At 36.0% G+C, this 21,973-nt stretch overlaps 1 protein-coding gene across 6 annotated transcripts in view; it reads left to right on the forward strand.

The window, feature by feature from the left end:
• CNTNAP4 (contactin associated protein family member 4) overlaps positions 1-21,973 on the forward strand; it is a 419,915-nt gene that overhangs the window by 383,071 nt on the left and 14,871 nt on the right. For 5 of the 6 annotated variants that reach the window (XM_036741850.1, XM_036741849.1, XM_036741851.1 and 2 more), the window contains 4 exons: positions 12,984-13,223; positions 16,056-16,280; positions 18,652-18,785; positions 19,779-19,866. In XM_036741850.1, the coding sequence (XP_036597745.1) occupies positions 12,984-13,223; positions 16,056-16,280; positions 18,652-18,785; positions 19,779-19,866 (687 nt within the window). The remainder of the gene's footprint in view (positions 1-12,983; positions 13,224-16,055; positions 16,281-18,651; positions 18,786-19,778; positions 19,867-21,973) is intronic. The other variant, XM_036741854.1, reaches the window with a different exon arrangement.

Genomic DNA, 21,973 nt, shown 5'->3' on the forward strand with positions numbered 1-21,973 from the left:
TTGCCAGAAGTGCTGTCTTTAGCTAGAGGCTGAGAGCTAACAGAAGAATAAAGAAAATTACAGATCCTTTGATACTACTTCCCACAGTGGAAAGGGAATGAATCTAATGGGAAACCCATCTGGGCAATGAGTCACCAGAAAGAAGGGCAAATAAGAGCAGTTGAACAATCCTGCACAATATCCTACCTCTGCCACAAACTTAATTAAATAATGATTAAGCATTTACATGTGCCAAACACTGTACTAGGCACAGAGATTGCAAAAGTAAAAATGAAATAGTCCCTTCTCTCAAAGAAATTATTTCCTCTAGGGGAAGGGATTTGGGACAGTCTGTATACAAAAAATACATACAAAATATATAGGCAAAATTTTATTCTTTTCTTCCTTTCCTTCCTTCCTTCCTTCCTTCCTTTCTTTTTTTTTATTTTTTTTAAGAAATCATTGAGAATTGAGAGGATTAGAGGATCAAGAAAGGTCTCAGATAGTATGTAAAAATTGAACTAAGTCTTGAAGGAAGCAAGGAATTCCCAGAAGGAAAGAAGAGAGATAGCATTCCAGGCCTAGAGGACAACTTATAAAAAGAGTAGGAAATGAGAAATGAAATATTGTGGATGGGGAAACAGCAAATAAGCCAGTTTGTCTGTCTAGAAAATAGATTGTGGGGAGATGGAGTTAAATAAAAACAGTCTGAAACCAAAAATTGGAGCAAGATTAGGAAGGGTTTAAAATGCTAAAAAAGAGAAATTTTTTATTTGTTTTAGTCCTACATAAATAAGGAGCCACTGAAACTCCTTAGTCAAGGGAATGATGGAATGAGCTTTAGGAATATCAGTTTGTCAGCTCTATAGAGGAAAGATTGGAGAGAGGAGAGATTGATTAAAGGTAAACCAGTTAGATAATTATTGTAATAGTCCAACAGAGAGGTAATGCCCATGTGAATGAAAAGAAAATGATGAGAGATGTTGTGCAAGAGAAGTTGTGGAGATAGAATGTATACAATTTGGCAATTATAATCTGATTGGGGGTAAGAAAAATGGAAATTCTGAGTGTGACTCTTAGGGTACAAGCATGAGTGACTGAAAGGATGGTGGTGTGCTCAGTACCATAGGGGCAAAGGAATTTAGGAAGAGGGACTTTTGGGGGGCAACTATTGAGTTATACTATGGACATACTTTTTTGGGTTTTAGATACTTATGGGGTATCCAGGTGCAGATATTAATCAGATAACTGGTGATGCAGATCCTACTCCAGGAAAGAAAACTCAAGCTGGAGCCATAAATTTAGGAATCATCTGCACGGAGAGGACAGTTGAACTAAGGGGAGCTGAAGAGATCACCAAGGGAGAAAGTATAGTGAGAGGAGAGAAGAGGACCTGGGATAAAACCCTGAGCTACCCCTGAGCAATGAATTCATAACATGAATGATGGTATCTAGCAAAGGAGATTGAGATAGAGTGTTCAGGTAGGTACAAGAGGAAGCAGTTTCATAAGAGACCAAGGAGAAAAGAGTTTCTAGAAAAAGAAGAAAAGATTTAGAATAGGTACTATGGGGAGTGAGAGAGGGAATCTATCAGGGAAGAATAAAAAGATTGTCATGCAGTTGTGATAGCCAGTTAAAATTAGATTATATCTTTTGTAATGTATCCAGTCAGCATGGTTGTGTGTATGTCTCCAGCCACATTTAGTGACATAGGAATAGGAGTAGAGATGACAGGTCTCAGAGGTAACTAAGGTTTGGCTTAGAAGGAAATAAATAGGGAAGAGATAAAAGACCAAAGAATTGGAGGGTAGGGAGCAATGTATTAAACTGGTTATCTATAATGTTAAGAGGAAGCAGAAGCCAGAGCTGGGGTGAAGGACTGGGAAAGCAGGGAGGTATTGAGTGACTAGAGGTTGTGATGAGAAAAGGTAATAGGTTCACAAGGAATAAAACACAGAGAAACATGAAGGCCTAAGAAGTTATGGTCATATAGAATATTTTCCATTTTCCAGATTGTGGTTAATGATGGGAGCAAAAATCTTATTAACTGGAGGTTGATACGGAATAAGGTACAGGTCATAAGAGCTGAGGCTGGTGAACAGGAAAATCAAGATGTTGAAAGGGAAATCAACACATACATGGAAGTCTCTGCGTATCATAGTTAGAGAATAATGTTATGAAGAAGGTACTGAACCTTTAAAGAAAGAAGAAAGAATGGCCTAGGAATCAGATGATCGCTGCCACAGGGATCTGAATAGCTTGATTTTCACTTTTTAGAAAATAATCTTTATTAAGTGTAAGGTGCTAAAGAATGAAGGATCAAGAATATTATTGTGAAAAATCATTTGCCTTTTTGTTTGTTTCAGTCTGGACTTGGGATTTCACTAGTGTAGGCCAGTTGTATGTCACACTCAAATAGAAATGGGGAGCCATTAATACATATATAAAATCACCGCAGGCCATATATTGACTTAGGCTTAAAATGTAATGTTAGCAATGTTTTACTGAGTTTTTATTCATTTTGTTAAATATTTCCTAGTTGTATTTTAATCTGGTTCAGTATGGCATTGAGGATTGTTATCTGGCCTGTGATATAGGGAATTCACTATTGAGAAAACTCCTTATACCAAATACAGATTGGTGCCTGTTCTGCCATTTATAGTCTAAGAGAATTGCCTGGGACTCTGATCAGTCAAATGATCTCCTTGCCTGCTAGGATAAGTCAGAGGTGGAACATCAATCCAGGTGTCCCTGACTTTTATGCCAGATTTGTATCCCCCATGCCAGACTGCTTATAGAAAGCACAGTTATCAGATCTCATATACTAAATGTGGAAGTATTGTTTTCTCATTAGGATTCTATCCATGATTTAAATGGATTTTTTACAATAGATTTTAACTCCCCAATTGACTATAAACTTCTTAGGTCTAGGGATTGGCATTCATCTTTTATCTCTTGATAAAGATATCTCTTGATATCTTAGAACATAATAGATACTCAGCAAATTCCTGCAGAGCAAATGAATTAGTCAATTAATGGTCAGCTCTATGAAACTGAATTGTTTCTCTGAGTATTTTATAGTATAAAGTAAAGACTTTTAGACCTAAATCAATCAGTCAAAATAAAGCCCCTTTGAATTTTGTTCTACTCTTACAATAAAAAAGAGGTGGCAATATTTAATTAAATTCTTATGTCCTATCCTAGTTACTGAATCTGGTTTTTTAGCTTCATAATACCTTGAAATGTAAAGTTATTAACTAGCTTACATAGGAAAAACCCGTATGACTCAAATGTTCATATTTGTTCACAGAAGTAATATCTAATGAAATTTTTGATGTTTAATTAAATGCTGCTTATATTTAATTAAGGACTGATTAACTCTTTAAAGCTATGTCTTTAAATAGAGAAAATATACTACTTCATAACCTCCGTTAATTTCCAGAAATCTAGATTTCTATCTCCTGATGCAGTGGAAAAGAAATGCTCCAATCTTTTCCTCTTCCAATTACAGAGTGAATTCACAATGGCTCTTTTACCAACTAATGAAATTAAAATCTTCTCAAATTAAAGTGGAATCTTACCCCATCTCACTCCATTGTCTACCTTGAACTCTGTGTCAGAGGATATAAAATCAATTGAATACACGGTTTTTGTATTTTTATTTGAAGCAGATATTTTCATTACCAAAAGAAGACTTGTAAGAAAATTTGTAATTATGAAGTCATATCCTTATTTTCCCATCTAAATAAAATATTTATAAGAATAATCTATAGCTACATACAGGTAGAAGAGTAGGCACAGAGACTGACAATCTCAGATCCCAGGTACTTGGTTTGTATACCAGAGTTCATGATCCTGGATCAATATATTTATTTTTAAAAGTCAGCTAGAGCAAACAGAACTTCAAAACAAGGTTTTTAATTAATGCTATAGGAGTTTAAAAAAAATTTCTATCATAGACCTAGTACAAGTAACTAAATATTTCCACCATGAACTGGGGCATATTGTCTTAGAAATATGTACGACAGTGAGACAAATGGGATACATATGTAAAGAATAAACATGGGGGGCACACATGAAAAGAACATGTATATCCAGGCACATGTATGGAGAAGCAGAGGGAACGTGTGTCAGGGCACACACATGGGGGAGTGAATTCATGCCCCGATTGTGCCTGGCCACTTCTGTTTTCTAACAGTTTCATTACTTTGCTCTCACTAGGTCTGCTTCTTGCTAGTCTCATAAACTCTGCTGGATTCTGCTCCTCTAAGCATAGCCTGATGATTGTGTGGTATCTATCAGATGCTGTTCTGCCAAATGAAGACAATTTTCAACTGGATGCCATTCAGCTACTTTGAGCTTCTGGCTCAGCTGATATCCTTGGAGATCTGTTCCTTAAAAGAACATTGGGTACTACCATGCCCTCTTAGCTTAAAGTCCATAGGCCTTTTCCATCTTTGGTACTTTTAGAAAAGGCAGGAATTGGGCCTTGTATTAGTAAAAAGGCTTCTATCCTAGATTATAAGCCTCAGATCTCTCCACGATATTCTCAGCTACAGGTACCAGTCTCTATAAAAACAAGTAGCAGGGTCTTCCTAGCTAGCTCTTTCCTTTAGGATTAATCTTTTCAATGGACTAAATTTCTGGTTTGTTGAGCTTGGAATCTCTGTAGGCAGCACCATTCTAGCTTATGGTATGCATTTCATAGATACCTCAGTTTTAAACTCTGAAGACTAAACTACAAAGCAATTAATAGTTATTTGCCCTATAAACTGCCAAGTAACTCTGGGGTTTTGGGACCCCGTATGTAAATTTTCTTTTGTATCTAATCACTTGTTAAATCTCATTATTTTTCCTTATAAATCTCTTGAACCCATATCTTTTTCCCATCACACAGAAGCTAAGATCCTCATCTCCTCTACCATGGATTATTGTAATGTTCCCTTAATAAGTCTCCCTGCTCCACATTTCTCCTATCTCTAATCCATCCTACACATAGTTACTAAATTTATTTTCCTGAAGTGCTGTTCTGGCCAGATTTCTCACATGCTCAATAAAATCCAATAACTTCCTATTGCCTTTATGATCAAATAGACACTCCTCTGTTTGGCTTTTAACATCCATCACAATCTGCTCTCAAACCACCTTTCAAATATTGTTACACAGTACTCTTCTTCCTTCACTCTAAGTTCCAGACAAACTGGTCTTCTTGTTTTTCTTCACATAACATCACCCCATCCTTTTTCTCTGCACCTTTGTACTGTTTCCCATGTTGGAGTGCTCCTACCCACTTCTGCCTCTTAGAATACTTTTTTCCATTTCAAAACTACTTCAGCGACTTTCTATACAAAGAGTTTCCTGGTCCCTTCAGCTGCTCATGTTCCCCAGTGCTCCCCACTTACCTTGCGTTTATTTCAGATTGACTTCAGAATGGTATAATAGAAAGGGTGCTAGACCTGAAGGTAGGGGATCTTAGGTTCAAATTTCAACTAAGATAGTTACTTTCCATCTGACTCTGGCAAGTTGCTTACTATATCTTTGCTTGTTTCCTCCCTTGTAAATTGAAAGGTTGGATTTGATTTAGGACTGTTTTGCAACCAAGAACTCAGAGAGAGAATTTAAAGAAATGAAACTACAAGATTCCTTGTTTCCTTCAACCCAGGGTCTTCAGGACCCTCCTCATATATTAAAGAAACCTGTCCCAAACAGGCAAAAGCTCAAAACAACCACAAGGAGGAACAGCCAATGGTGATGTTAATAATGTGTCACTGTATTTTGAGCCTTAGATTTCAGAAGATGGCATTCACAAGAGACTATAAAATGGTGAAATATTTTTACAAAACAAATAAAGGTCCCTTCAAGTTCTATAACTATTAGTTTACTATCAATTATATTGGATCCCCTAAGTAAGTTCCTTGAAGGAAAGAAATATTTCCTTTTTGTTTTTGTATCCCTAATGCCTAGCACATAGTTGACACTTATTTGTTGATGGATTGTCTGATTTTCTAGTATAGAGGAGCAGGCAGGAAAAAAAAAAAAAGAACAAATATAAAATGAAACCAAGACAAAAGGTCAGTGTCTTTTTTCCCTTCCTTAATAACATTCCTGGCCTTTCCATATGAAGATTCGGCCACTCCAAACCTAGGAAAGATTTTGAGACAAACTCTTATACATGTTTGGAATGTGTTCTTGAAGAAGGCCTCAAAGGGGAACAGGCAGGCTGTTACACATGATATTCTCCAGCAGACCACATTTTTACCCTTATACACAACTGAAAATTATAGTTAATATAATGTATTGTACTTGTTAATTGATGACTATTAAAAACAAAGAAACTTCATCCAATGGAGAAAAAATGAAGCCTTACAGGCTCTCCTTCCAACGGGGTATCTCCTCTGCATATGTTAAAATAAAACAAGATATTTTGAAAGATTGAGAAACAGTGGTAACTTTATTTGATGACCTTCTGACAATTGGAAACTACCCCAGGTCTCTGTAGAAGGAGTTTGTATGAAAAGGAGTGGGAGACAAGATGACTTGAGCCAAATAAGAAAAAGAAAATCTTGTGGGTAACTTGGAGGGGCTTGAACTAGTGAAGCAAGTAGAATGTTGAATTTGGAAAGGAAAATCTGGCAAATTTTGGAAGAATTTGAAGGATTAATCATCTCCAGTATCAGATACAGGTGCAGATTCTAATATCAAGTTGGATGAATATCAGGATCAAGGGCAGTTAAGGAGGCTACAAAAAGGATTGAGAGGCATTAAGGAAGATAGAGGAAAATTAGGAAGTGGAATCCAAAGAGGATAAGAAGAAGGTAGCTGGTGAGAGAGATCAGGGTAAGAAAAAGCTAAAGGGAATGAATAGAAAGTAAATTCAATTAATAAAGTGGATTGGTGGAAAAGGCGAATTGGTGAAACAGAGAGGATGTTGTTAGGGTGGCATTGGAGTGTGGTATGGGTATGGATTTATGGATGAGATTAACAAAATTTGAATGGGTTATTAAATATCTAAAAAGTGATTGTTTTTGAGTCATTTTTCAGTCTTGTCTGACTATTTTGTCAGACAAAACCATTTGCAGTTTTCTTGGAAAAAATAGTGAATTGGTTTGCCATTTCCTTCTCCAGCTCATTTTACAGATGAAGAAATTGAGGCAAACAGGGTTAAGTGACTTTCCTGAGGTCACCAGCTAGTGAGGCCAAGTTTGAGCTCACAAAGATGAGTCTTTCTTACTCCAGGCCTGGCAGGCTATCCACTGTAGCATCCAGCTGCCCTTTAAAAGATATTGACTGGACATAAAAAATGGGCAGGTGCTTAAGATTTAGATGAAAACACCCATAAGTATTTATGTAATTAAAAAGAAAACAAAGCAGGGTTGAAAATATGAACCAGGATGGAAAGTAGAGAAAATTGCTCAGTGACTTGCGTTAAACATGTGATGTTTGTATTTCTGCCGTAGCTAAATGACTGTCATTTGAGTTCTATTTGTAGGCCAATTTTCCTCCAAAGGGACTCAACATATACCACTCTATAGCCCAGCTTGGTAGAGAGAATGACATGTTTCTAAAGGAAACAGAAGTGAGATCTCAATGGGGAAAGTGTAGAGGAGACATTTCTCATGGCAGGATGTTGAAAAATGTAAGAGTATTACAGAGAAGAGAAATGGGAGGAAAAAGAGAGCTGTGTAATTAGATCTTAAAAATAGATTTGAGGCTCTTCATGAAGAGGAGGGGGGTGGATTTTACAAGGAGAAAGAAGCTACTTTTCCTTCAGAGAATTACATTGTTGAGTTCTATAAGTGTTCAAGTGAGAAAGCATCCGGTAAGGTCAAGAAAGATTAATAGTAATTGGTAATTCCCTGCTCAGGGGTGCTAAGGCAGCTATTTAGCAACCCAATAATAATAAGAGAGAGTTCTGTTATCTTCCTGGGCATGTATTCAAAACATAACTGAGAATTCCCCAAGATTTAACCAAATGGATGATAACCACCCACTTTGACTCATGTGGCCACAAATTAAACTGCCAAAAGGAATCTAAAAAATATTGCCAATGCTAGTGAAGTAGTGGGTAAGAAACAGAAGGCCATAGGGGTACAGGGTGGGTTTTCCTGATTGTCATCCATTGAAGGCAAGAGATACAGAATCAAAATGTATATTTGGGAAGTGAACAGCTGGCTAAAATGACTGTAAAAAATGGTACTTGGATGTCTAGACTCCAACTTAAAATATAAGGTTAGCAGATTCTTGGCCTGAGATGCAATATACTTAACAAAGGCTGGTGCAAATATATTTGCTGTGTCTTCTGAATCTATTTTTAAAAGGCTTTAAACTAAACAGCATGATGTAAGGAAAAGTTAAACCATATATTTACCCCAAGTTTTAGGAAAAGAACAGGAATGGGTAAACTAAGACCTGTAGACCTAATTCAGCCATCGTCTTATTACTATATGGCCCGTAGCTTTTAGATTTTTAAATGAAATTGTAAATTTAATTTATATGTAATAATTTACATAATCTAAATTGTTAATATAAATTAAATTGTAAAAATTTAAAAACCTTTCCTAGCTTGCTAGCCAAACAAAACGGGTGGTAGGCCAGATTTGAACCTCAGGCCACAGTTTGCTAGCCCTAAACTAGATCAGTGGACTCAATCTAATAGGTCTAAATGTAAAGTCTTGCACTTGGGCGCACACACCCACCCACACACAATCAGTTTTTCAAGAACTAGGTGGGGAATGTCTAGAGGCTTTTTTTGGAAGACACAGGATTTTAGAGGACTACAACTCAGTCTGAATCAAGGGTGTGATGTAACAGCCCCCAAAAGCCAACAGGCTACATCAAGAGGGAGTATTGCCTGTAGGAATAGAGCGGTAATAATCCCAATACACTCTACCCTTACCATATCCCATCTGGAGTGTTGTATTCACTTCTGGGCTCCGTGAACTAAGCAAACATTGTTAAGCTTTTGTGTCCGAAGGAGGACAACCATGATGAATGGCTGAATGGCTTTGGTTCCATGTTATATAAGGATTAGACGAAAGAGCTTGGCATGTTTATCCTAAAGAGGAGAAGACTCAGGGGAGAACATATTGAAAGGGCTGTCCTATAGATAGGGGGTTAGATTTGTTCTGTTTGGGCCCAGAAGGAAGAATCAGTAAGGATGAATGGAAGTGGCAGAGTCATATGGAAGCTTGATATCAATGGAGAAAACAAACAAACAAAACTCTCCCAAATGGTATTTATCTAAAAATGGAGCCAGTGGGATTCCCTCACCCCATCACCATCCCCATCCCCAACTTGAAGGACTTCATACAAGGCTAGATGGCCCCTTTTCTGGTATTGTATAATGGGCGTTCCTTCCAGCATACAAATTAGATTGGAGGGCTGCTGAGATCCCTTTCAATTATTGTGTCCTGTGAGATAAATGGACAGACTGCACATAGAAACTTAATGTTAATAATGTAGACTTAAATGGGAGAATATCATCAAAGATATGTATGACCAGAAAAAGGAGGAAATGTAATTAGCTGGGGAGAGCAAGTGATACTCAAAGGACAGCTTGTGTACTCTATAATGTAAAATGTAGAAAGGAAGACTTCTCAATGCATTGGACAGTGCATTTGTATAGGTCAAGAACAAGAGCCAAGGGGCAACTAGGTGGCCCAGTGAGTAGAGCACCAGCCCTGAAGTCAGGAGGACCTGAGTTCAAATGTGACCTCAGACACTTGATACACATAATAGCTGTGTGACCTTGGGTAAGTCACTTAACCCAATTGCCCTGCCTTCCCTCCTCCAAAAACAAAACAAAACAAAACAAAACAAAACAAAAAAAAAACCAAGAACAAGAGGTATGTGTGTGTTATAATTTATACTGTTAGAATTAGTTTTCTTTGTAATGCTATTTTTATTCATTTAAAAACATTCTGAGGAGTCCATGACAAAAAAGAAAAAGAAAAAAAGTTTAAAAATCCTTGCATTAAGGAGACTACCTACATCAGTGAAAAAGATAGGTCCATTAGAATTTACAAGTATGCATATATTCATAGCCTCAAGAAATTTCCATCTACTTAGAGAGATTTAACAGATACAGGCTGTGCAGTTGAATCAACTTTAAAACAACGTTATTCCATTTGTGTTTAGTATCCTGACATCATCAATTATTAACCTTTCTTGATTTACATACTAAATATTTACTACTCTTGCCCATGCCTTAAAGAATTAAACTATACCCTTGACTTGTTATAGTCATTAAACAAGTACCAGAGCTGGAAGGGAAACCTGTCTTTGGACTCTTAATGCAGTCCTCTTTCTACTATACTGCTTTGCATTGGAAACCAATGCAAAGAAAAATTACTGATTTTGGAGTCAGAGGAATTGTGTTCAAATCCTATCTTTACCTGTGTGACCTTGGGCAAGTCACTTAATTTCCCTGGGCCTCAGTTTCTTCATCTGTAAAACGATCTACTTCTGTGATCCCATAATATTCAAAGTTAAGTTTTCATCATAATTATATTTCTTACAATCTCTTGTTTATTAAAGAGCAGACCGTGAATAATGAATGCAGCTTCATTTGGGACTACTCATTCTCTTTCCCCCAAATCTTCCCACCTTCCAAACTTCCCTATTACTGTGAAGGACATCAACATCTTTTGAATCCTCTTGACTCACAGCCTAGGTTGTTGTTGTCTTCCACTCCTAGCTCTCTCACCTTCCATCACCAATCTGTTTCCAGAGCCTGTTAGTTGTACCTTTGTAACATCCCTTCATGTCTCCTTCTCTCCTCTGATGATTGCCACCATGGCAATCTTATCTTTTCATGAATGAATTATTGCAATAGATCACTGGTTGGTCACAAATCTTGTCCCATTCCAGGTCATATTTTACTAAGCCACCAAAGCAATTTTCCTAAAACACAGAACGAACCATGTCACACACTATTCGTTAGACTCCCGTGGCTCCTTTTTATTCACAGGATTGAATATAAAATCATATTTGGCATTCATAGCCTTTTATGACTCAGCCTCCCACCCCATGTTTCTAGTCTCCTTGCATCTTACGCCCTACCATATAATTTTTGATCCAGTGACACTGGCCTTTATGCTGTTCCTTGGACAAGGAACTCCAGCCATTTTCACTGTCCTTCATGCATGGAAATTCTTTCCTCATGTCTGCCTCCTGTCTTCTCTGACTTCCTGCAAGTCCAGCTAAAATTATACCTTCTACAAAAAAACTTTTGCCAATCCTTCTTAATTCTTATGTCTCTTCTCTATTTATTATTTCCTACTTATCATATATATATATATATATATATATATATGTAGTTTGTCTATAGTTACTTACATTTTGTCTCTGTATTATTAGACTGTTAGCTTCTGGAGGTCATGGACTGTCATTTGCCTTTCTTTGTGTCCCCAGTGCATGGCACATAGTAGGTACTTAATAAATGTTTGACTGACTGACTACCAGGGATTTCTAATCCATCTTTTGTAATAACTTTATCAGTTTCACCATCAATGCATTCTTAATAGTGATATGAGACTATCAACAGTCTGTTTGTCATAGTCATAAAGTGCTTATTGTCTAAGAGTGGTACTTAGTTGTACATCGAAGCAAAGGATATGCAGCAGAATTATAATAATACCTAGAATTTATATAGCACTTTAAGTGAGTGGTGTCAATCTCAAATAAAAATGGATCCCTGCTGGCTGCAGATTGACTTAGAAAATTGACCTTTGACATTTTTATGCCACGTTACATTTTAATTTACTTTGTTACACATTTCCTAATTATTTTATCATCTATTTCAGCAGCACTCAGCAGTTTCACAAGCCATATGTGGCCTGCAGTCTGAAAATTTGATCTTCTACTTTAAGATTGTCAGAGGGCTTTATAAATATTATATCATATGACCTCTGTGTCACCACTACAGTAAACGCTATCTTTATGTCCATTTTACAGGAGAGGAAACTGAGTCATATAGGGGTTGTGACTTCCCCAGGGTCATAGAGCTAAGTTTCTGAAGTTGAATTTAAACTCACATCTTCTGGATTCTAGGTCTTGCATTCTTTCCACTGTGCTGCCAGGTGCTTCATGTGGACAATTGTTTTGTTTTGATGAAGTAAGGTGAATTTTTGTTTGAGCCCAAGCAATTGTCCCATTGAAGCATAATGTCAAACATAGTGGATGTTCAAAGTAGACTGGAATGAGTTTCTGTTTTCTCTTCTTTTTCCTTTAGATGATCTGAAACCTGTCTAGCTGTCTTTCATTAGACCAAAGGTAGAAGTTCAACTGTCTCATTATCCCTCACATCAAACCCTAAATATAAAAGTGTAAACCTAAAAATAGCCATAAAATAGAAATCAATCCAGAGGCAACTCTTCTCTTTCAAATTATTTAGTCTCCAGTTTCCTTAGAACTTTGATTGTCTTTCTTCATCATTAAAATTATCTTAATAGTAGCTCATAGTGAATTTCCATACACATATTAGTCTTCATGTCTATTCAGTCACAAAAGAAAAAAGAGAAAGACAAAAGAACTTCTTGGGTTAGGGGCATTTTAGAAACACCCTGCCCAGTCTATAATGTTACCAATGGCCATATCACTTTTCCACATGGACGGTTACATGGATCTATCTATGTGTACTGACGTTTAGTATTGAAGGTATTTTTTTAAGTCTCTTAACTTTCAAAATGTGTCATTAAACTTGTTAAGTATAAACTGGCCTTAAGAAGTTTAGTTATTTTTTTAATGTGCTTATGTTTGGGGAAGCTTTTTTATATTAAGTAAAGTCACCACTTTCCCTTTAATTTAGTTTGTTCTTTATCCAAAAACATTTTAATATTTTATCTTTATTCATAATGACCTTAAAAAGAATAAAAAAAGTTGTATGCAAAAAAGGGCAGATCAAAGGATTTTGTTTGTGTTGGCTTCAAGTGGCACATTGGCATATTATTGTCTGACAGTGAAATTCTTAGGAATTTATCTCAATTACGGTATTTGAATTTCAGGTGGGACAGCCTCCCGGCAGAAAGGATTTCTGGGATGCATTCGATCTTTACAGTTGAATGGGATAGCCCTGGATTTGGAAGAGAGGGCCAAGATCACCCCAGGGGTGGACCCAGGATGTCCAGGACATTGTAGCAGCTATGGGAATTTATGTCACAACGGAGGAAAATGTAAAGAGAAACACAGCGGATTCTCTTGTGACTGTAGCTTCTCTGCATACAGTGGGCCATTCTGTTTGAATGGTAAGGATGAAAAATAAACATATAAGGGAAAAATATGCAGGAAAATTATGTCCATACAAACAAGATTGCTGTCTTGTGCCTTATTTGAATGAATCCACTACTTGCTTTCTAAATTCTTTGTCCAAAATACCTATTTTGAAGGCATTTCTATTTAATGAGGAAGACATGCAACTGTATTCTTGAAAACCAGTGGCTAATGCTATTGAATCGTGATCTTCATCCCCTATGGGTTTCTCTAGGGATTATATGTACAATCTCTTTTTTCTAGCTAAAGCTGATGCTTTCAAGTAATGTGGTTGTAACAATTTGCCCCATCTGACAATCCTCTACTTTTAAAATCATTAAAAGCATCATTGTTATTTGTGGTAATGACTTTCAGTCATGCAAGAAGATTTAGAAAGCATTGTTGTTTTTTTTTTCCCTTGCCAACCAAATATTTCAACCAAAAGCCTAAATACTTTTTCCATTAAAAATTCATATGGGATGAAGCGGAGACACTTAGACCATTCATTTTAGGATGTGTTGAGCAGCTGCTATTACTGTTTTTTAATCTCTCGGCTCAGTTCAAAGTCAGGTTTTTGAGAAGAGAAAAGGAATCACCATGGTGTCAAATATGCCAGGCATCACAACCCTTGACTCTCTCTTGTCTCTGCCTGTCTGTCTGTCTCTCTCTCTTTTTCTCTCTGTGTTTATGTCTCTCTCTGTCTCTCTTACACACACATACACAAGGAGACCTGAATATAGATGTTCATCACTCACATGAGAGAGGCAATGAGGCCTAGTGAATAGAGAATTGACCTTGAGGTCAGAAGACCGGGTTTCAGATTTCCCCCCTGACATCTACAGACAATATGACCGTGGGCACATTGGCTGACTTCTCAGTACTCTAGGCAGCACCCTGAGAAAAAGAGCCAATTTACATTTGTAGAGGGAGTTTGCTCATCCAGGACTTTGCTCTGCAAATGACATCTTAGGCCTAGTCATCATCTCCTCATATCTGTCTATTAAATTTTAGCAGCCCTTGTTGAAAATTGAGAGATAGGCAAAATTCACTAATTTTGCATTAGGGTCTCTGTATATTTATAATATTTTCTTTTTTCCCTCTTTAAGTAGAAGAGTGCTATCAGCATCTGTGATTTAATCCATAGAAGTCACATATTCATAACCATTTTTGTCACAGTCTGGTGAAACCTATGGATCCCTACTCACAATAATGGTTTAAGTGCCTACAGTAAAATGCATAGGACTGCAAAGGAAACTCCATTGAAATAATTACCAGAAAAAATTCCCAGATTAAAAGTTCTTGATATATCTTCCATGAACCCACCTGTGCCTCTGAGACTTGCAGTGCCCCCACTCCAAAAAAAAAAAAAGGAAATGAAATAAAACAAATAAATAAAAACTACCACCTAGTGACCAACATTCTGGAGGTGAACATCTCTAAATTTAACTGGGGTGGGGGGAGGTGTAGATGAGTTTCTTTTCTGATGAACAGTCTGTTGCTTGGCCCGAAATCAAAGGAAACTATTCCAACTTGTCAGGAACCAGTTGAACTTGTGCCTCATTGGCATAGGTTTCGAGAGCCCAGCTCCTGGCCTTAATAAAGCAACAGAAATATACCTTTGCTGAAGGTATTCATTTTAGGTACAATGTTGAAGCAGAATTTCTGGAGAAAGAGGCATTTGAAAGTTAAGTAGTAAAAAGCTGTCCAAACTGTCCTTCCGAAAACCATCCATTCCCTCCACCCCCTCCAAATAAGTAACATATAAATGCTAACAAATAATAAGGAAAATATCCCCAGTACTGAACTAGTACAGTGTTCATATGTGAAGGCAGGATTCAATCGTGCCTGGTACTTTATAAGTTCCAGTCTCAATTTTCTAAATGATTCCCAATTCCCCTTTTCCAATTGCAATTTAAATATTATTATGCAGCCAAATGTTATATTAGACATTAGGAAGTATATTGTAGGTGATAAGGAAATGACCCTGAAGTGTTAGGGGAATATAATTATTGTTAGATTATCTAATGAGATTCTTTTGTAATTTATAATTGCCTTATTAATCATATTTAGAAAAAAGTATTGCCAGAATTATCTTAAGCAGCAGATAATCTCTATCCCAAACTCCCACCCCACTAAAAATCATCTGGCACTTTTCTTTGTGCTTAATTTAATAGTATATTTCTTAGCTTTGAGAAGTTGTTATTTAAAAGAATTTTTTAAAAGTGAAGATATCACAGATGAGTTTTCCTTCCTTGCTCCTGAGAAACTAATCCCACTCCAAAATCTATGCTTCTTGGTAGATTTCACCTCCTCTCAGATTGATGCCATAACTAGCTTAATTTTAGGTCCCTTACAACGCAAAGGGGAGAATAGGAATGAAAATCATAAGGTTATTTGATATAAAAAGACCTTTTTTAGGAGTTCATTTTCAGGGTGGAGAAGCAAACTCCTTCCTTTTCAGTAAGTTCTAGGCCTATAGTACATGCCACATTTGAAGTAATAGTTACACTGAGGAGGTAAGCATATCAATAAAGAATTGGGAGGAAAATGACTTGAAATGAAAATTGTCTTCTGTCCTGTCCTCATGATAGGAGCTCACAGATTTACGCCATAGGGGAGAATTCAATACTTGGGTTTCTAAAATTGAAGATATTTTAAAAACTATTGAAGAGACTGAATTAATAAAACATGCTATTTATCATTTTATTCCATTTATACCATATCAGGCAGTGTTCTGGGAATGGTGGGGGCATGTTTTAGGTACAGCAAGATAGAAAATGTACATAGCTGACTTATGGTAACATAACAGAACTTGATTGTCATTTCAGAGATTTCTGCATATTTTGGATCTGGTTCCTCTGTGACTTACAATTTTCAAGAATATTACACCTTAAGTAAAAATTCCAGCTCGCATGCTGCTTCATTTCATGGTGATATGACATTGATCAGAGAAACGATCACATTTAGCTTTCGAACAACGCGGACTCCAAGCTTGCTGCTTTACATAGGCTCCTTCTATAAGGAATACCTTTCAGTTATTCTTGCCAAAAATGGTGAGTTTCTTTTTAGTGGTGCCCAAAAGAAAATTGATTGAGAATATTAGAAATATTAAGGATCTTGTCAGTGTTTACACTGCCTAAGACTCTAAAAATGTTTTCTTCAGCTAATATTTTTTAGCCATTGGCTTCATTTTTCAGTAATATCCAACATATTTATTTCCATGAAGAGGTATCATTTCAGTGATTAAATTGGGGTGGTTTTTTCCCTATTAAACCTATGATAGTTTAACATTTTTATGTTAACTATATTTTATGATTATAGCTCTTCAGTGATACGGAAAAATAATCTGAATTCAATTTTGCAGCTCTCTTAAAATATATCCAGTTAGATTTAGCAAATGTTTCATAAAGAATAGTAATAGCAATGCGGATGTTAGTATAATAACCAAGTAAGTATAATTTTCCACATACACCAAATATAAGGCGTATGAAAACTTCGTTTAAGCCTGATACCTGCTGCCAGTAGTTGGAGTGGTAGTAATATCATGAAGCATTACAAGGAAAAGACATCCAACCTCTTTCCTGTCTTTGGGGAAAATGACAGTACTCAGTGATATTGGATTATTATAGGGCAAGTTAAGGCTATTAATTGACTATCGGAAAAGTTCCATAGAGGTTTCTGGTTAACAGGCTTCATGTTAGGTACATGCCTACTTCTCGTCTTGTATTGACCTGTCTTTCTTCTAACTTCCTAAACAAGGGATTTTTTTTAACCCTTTCATCAAGTATAATAAGAATCTATTAGCCATGAAGTTCTATAGTACTTTCCAGGTACCCAATTACTGGCTAATAGGTCGCTATTGTGCACCATTAGTGAGTTTTATTAAACTGTCCCATTTAAGGAGTTATGGGGAAAAGTAGGTCAATCCCTGATAAACATAGGCACCTGACTTGAGACTTTCCCCTATGATTTGTGCTTGCTAGCCTCATATACTTGAGAAAATTCTCCTTCAGTGTTTCTGAGTTATTAAAATTCCCCCTCCCCCACTTTCTCTTGCCACTTAAAGCTGAATATTCTATAAAAAAGTGAAGCAACATGCATAGTAGATAGGTGACAAGACATGGTGTCAAGAAGACTTGGATCTAAGCAAAACACATGATTTCTTAGTGTCCTAGGTAATTCTCTAATAATATAAGTTACAGATGAGCTGCCCATTTGCATTATTGTAGGAAGTTTCTACTGTGGGATTTCAACCCACTCACACAGGTAAAGGTCCAGTCCAGGTAATTCCTCCCCTCTCAAAAAAAAATTCTATGAACAAATTTGTCAGCTAAGGAAGCTGGATTTATGGTAATAGGAATTTTGAAAATGAGCTAAAATTAGAATTGTTGCATTTTCTTTTGAGCTCTGAGCTTAACTGAGCAGAGGGAAAACCTTAAGTTGGAAAGACATCCTGTGAAGCAAATTAATTGGCTCTCTGCAGGTGAATGAGTAGTATTAGTTTTGAGGGTACAGTGGGTCTGCAACTGTTCACTTCTATTTAGCTTCATCCTGAAGTCTGTGATTGTGACCATCTGTAATGATTTTCACACACTTCCCTAATTTTTAGGAAATTTCCTTGTGAACTTCACAATGCTTTTATTGTGCTGCTAAGAATTCTACTCTGAGTAACCTGACTGTGCATGTAATCTCTTAGTCAACATGTTGGGACTTTAGAACTTGTTGCAATTATATGTGTGTGTGTGTATACATATATATATATACACACACATACACACATACATACTATATATATATGTATATATATACATATATATACACATACATACATATTTATATCTTCAGGTTTATAGGTTTATAAGTTCTTTTGGGAACACAGTTCATTGTAAGAGACTATTTATTAGTTACTCTTTTATTTGTAAGATCAGAGTTGGAAGGAACTTTAGATGTGATTAGGGAAGTCCAGCTCCTTCACTGCATAGGTAGCAAAATTGGGATCCAGAAAGTTAAGGGACTTACCCAAGGTCCCTGAGGTTATAAGTAGTAGAGCAGAGATTCCAACCCAGTTTCCTCACAAATTAGTACTGCACAATGTTAATGCCTCCTTACCCCCCACTGTGGCAATGCTATTGAAAAATCTTACATTTCAGATACTCCCAGGAATTGAGAATGATAGTGCATTTCATAAACTAATAACTCTTCAAGGAAGTGGTCATGTGTACATTTGGGAATATTATGCTTGAGATGGAAGAGAGAAGATTTGCTGGAATGTATGTGTGTGAGAAATGAAGCATCCAAATGAATTATGTTGGAGAGATTGAAATTGCACCCCCTTTTCTGGAATGAAGAAAACTATGTCATAGATGCTGCATAGACTGCTGTGAAAATAATATTGGCCTTAAAATATCATTTTTTTTCCTTTAGGAAGTTTGCAGATTAGGTACAAATTAGATAGCCATCAAGAACCAGATGTTTTTAGCAGCAATTTCAAAAACATGGCTGACGGACAGCTTCACCATGTGAAGATTAACAGAGAAGAAGGTGTACTCTTTGTGGAGGTAAATTTAAGGAATATTAATACCCCAGGACACATGACCTAAAAGAAAATCAGCAAATAGTCATCTTTAAACAGTTGCTAATCAAGGCTTCTTCATAGCCTATAGAAATAGAATCATATTCAGTCTGCTCTTCTGGGGAAATGGGGATCTGTTGGCACTGCTGTTGGATGTTAAAATATCATTTTTCCCCTATACTTTATTTTTTCTGGGGAAGAAATGTTTCTGTCTTCTTGCACATAGAACTGATTAATAATTGCTATACAAAGCAAAATATGCTTATTGGATTATGAAAGCAACAATATCAGGGTCATTTTGTCACAATCATTTTTTAAAGTATTATGAAAAATGTGAAACTTTTAAGAAAGCCGGCTTCTTCCTGATTGACTTCATGACATCTGTAGGAAGAGGACTAACATAACTTAGGTGGTTGGTATCTTGAAAAGAAAAACACGCAGTAGGAAAGAAGTGCTCATGATTCTGTTATAAATAAAATCATATATTTAAGCCAGGGCTGGGCAATGAATTATTATAAGCACTGGAAGAAACATCTATTTTATTGGCTCAGAATAACATTTAGTTGTTTGATTTTGAAGTTTCCTTTTAAGAGATGTAGGAACATTTGTCTTTCTTTTTAAAGCCTTGCACATCTTATTATAGTGCTTACCAAATAATAGAACACAGAGAAATAAAAAAAAAAAAACTTTGATTAATTCTGTCTAAAGTAGAACGGTAATTTCCCCTCCCTCAAAAATAATAGGTATTTAAAACAATGTCTCAGTCAAGATTAAAATTATATGTGTTTGTTACAGAATTATTTATGAAGCACTTTTCTCTATCTTAATGATTCACTCTTTAGAATTTGTTTCTTTAGTTATTTTGGTAACATTAACAAGTATTTATTTTTGAATCCCAGTCTCCTTTGGCTTCCCTTCCTTCTATCAACAAATTGTCATCTGTTCTGTTATTGTTGTCTTTTGGAAAACAACTTTGTAGGTTAACCAGAATGCAAAAGAGCAAGTCACCCTGTCCTCTGGTATAGAATTCAACGCAATCAAATCCCTTGTTCTTGGCAAGATTTTAGGTAAGTAGGAGAAAGAGCACTTTTTTCCTTCAAAAACCACGGATCGAAAGTGTCATATCACACACACACACACACACACACACACACACACACACACACACACACACACACACCCTAATCTTTCTGAAAGAAATTCCTTGTCTTCAATTTAATTATATAGTGAGTGACAATCAAGGTAGAAACTATACTTCTGTCAGAGTGCACATGTAATCATGGATAAGTGCTTCCTGTAAAATGAGCAAGTGTATTCCATTAAAAATAATTTCACACTTATCTCTCTCATTTGGCAATCAAACATAATGAAACATGGTATTTTGCTTATCCTCCAAAAAGAAGAGCCATGATCAAAGAAGGCATAAAGACCATGGATTATTTATTAATCAGTTTCCAAATCTAGAAACCATCATCTGAAGCTAAGGTTAGAGCATTTGAAAGGGAAAGAAAAAGAGAAGCAGCTGTTTGTTTTCTCTGTGCTAATGAATAAGCCCTGGGAAGTGGCAGAGGTCCTGTTTTTTCCCCGCTGTAATGTAGCTGATGGAGGTTTTGTGATTGCAGTCTGTTATCCTTATACCCACTCTAGAAGTTTCATAGCCCTTATTTATTCCTGCCAAATTCTCCTGATTACATCACTCCAAAATATAATTATCATTTTAGAATCATAATGTGAATGCCTTTTCTTTCCTTCTCATTTTCTAATCCTTATCACCAAGGACAAAATTGATTTTTGGAAGTTTTCTTTTTTAAAAGGAAAGAAAATATAAACACCATTGACATCTACCCATAACAGTGCTGCCTACTACTTTTTATTCTTGGTTTAGCAGTTATTAGTAACCTAGTTTATTTGGGACAATTTAAGTAGAAAGAATAGTGTTGGCCTTTTCAGCTACTTATATTTTGATTCATTTGTCATTATTCTCTTTTCTTGTATATGTTCTTAAAAGCCGAGACGGTCTGAGTGAACATAGTGCTGCTGGATAATCAAAACAGAAGACTGAAAAGGATGATGACTAGGTTTATATGTTTATTAAATGTTTATAGGCACTCTAGCAAGCATTAAAATTATGATTTCATGTTCTCCCAGTAGGGGAAATGTTAGGTGCACTATTCTCCAAGTGTACTACTGTTTTGAAACAAGTGAAGATTTGCAAAATAATATTTAATAAGCTGAACTGAAAAGATCATAGTTTTACATACAGGGTTAATAATGTAGGTTAAGCTGGAAGAATGATTTGTAAACTTATCATTTGGTTTAAGTGTAAATATATGACTATTAACAAATCTGACTAGAAATGGTAATTTGGTTTTATGATGCTATTTTGAAGATTAAACCAAATTTTGGTCTGAGGTGACTCACTAAAATATACAACTTTAGTTAGAAAAGTATAGCTTTTACATTAAATTGTTAATAGTCATTACTGGCCTGGGAACTAATAGGGAAACTAATAAGGAAAAATAACAATAATAAATAATATTTTATTAAAAATAATAATAAACTAATAGGGAAAAATTCTATTTTCAATTTTATAGAATCTCATAGAATTTTGGTAGTCATGTAGATGATTTGAATTCAGTTTTCTGAGATATTTCTTGACATGATGCTATCATATAGTGAAAGGCCTAGAAGCTAGGAAACTAGGACTCTATTTCTTATTATGCCCTTGGACAAATTATCATGCTGAGTATCAGTAACTTATCCATAAGCAGACGTTGACAAAACTGAAAACCATCCCTCAGTAGATAAATGGTCAAAGGATACGAATAGGCAATTTTCAAAAGAAAATATCCACACTATTACCAACCATATTAAAAAAATGTTAAGAATTAATTAGTTCTACTTCACTAATAACTAGGAAATATAAATTAGAGCAACTCTGAGGCTTCCCTACACATTCCTTCACACTAGCCAAGAAGACAATGACAAATGTTGGAGGGCGCTGCATGAAAACAGCCACGTTTGTGCTTTCTTAGTGTAGCTGTAGATTGATCCACCCACCCTTTGCAGAGAAGAATTAGGAATTATGCCCCCAAAGTTTCTAAATTATTTATACCCTTTTACCCAGCTTTACAACTTTTGGGCCTATACCCCAAAGAAAGTTTTTTTTTAAAA

Source organism: Trichosurus vulpecula, chromosome 1, assembly GCF_011100635.1.
Source record: "Trichosurus vulpecula isolate mTriVul1 chromosome 1, mTriVul1.pri, whole genome shotgun sequence".
Taxonomy (NCBI): domain Eukaryota; kingdom Metazoa; phylum Chordata; class Mammalia; order Diprotodontia; family Phalangeridae; genus Trichosurus; species Trichosurus vulpecula.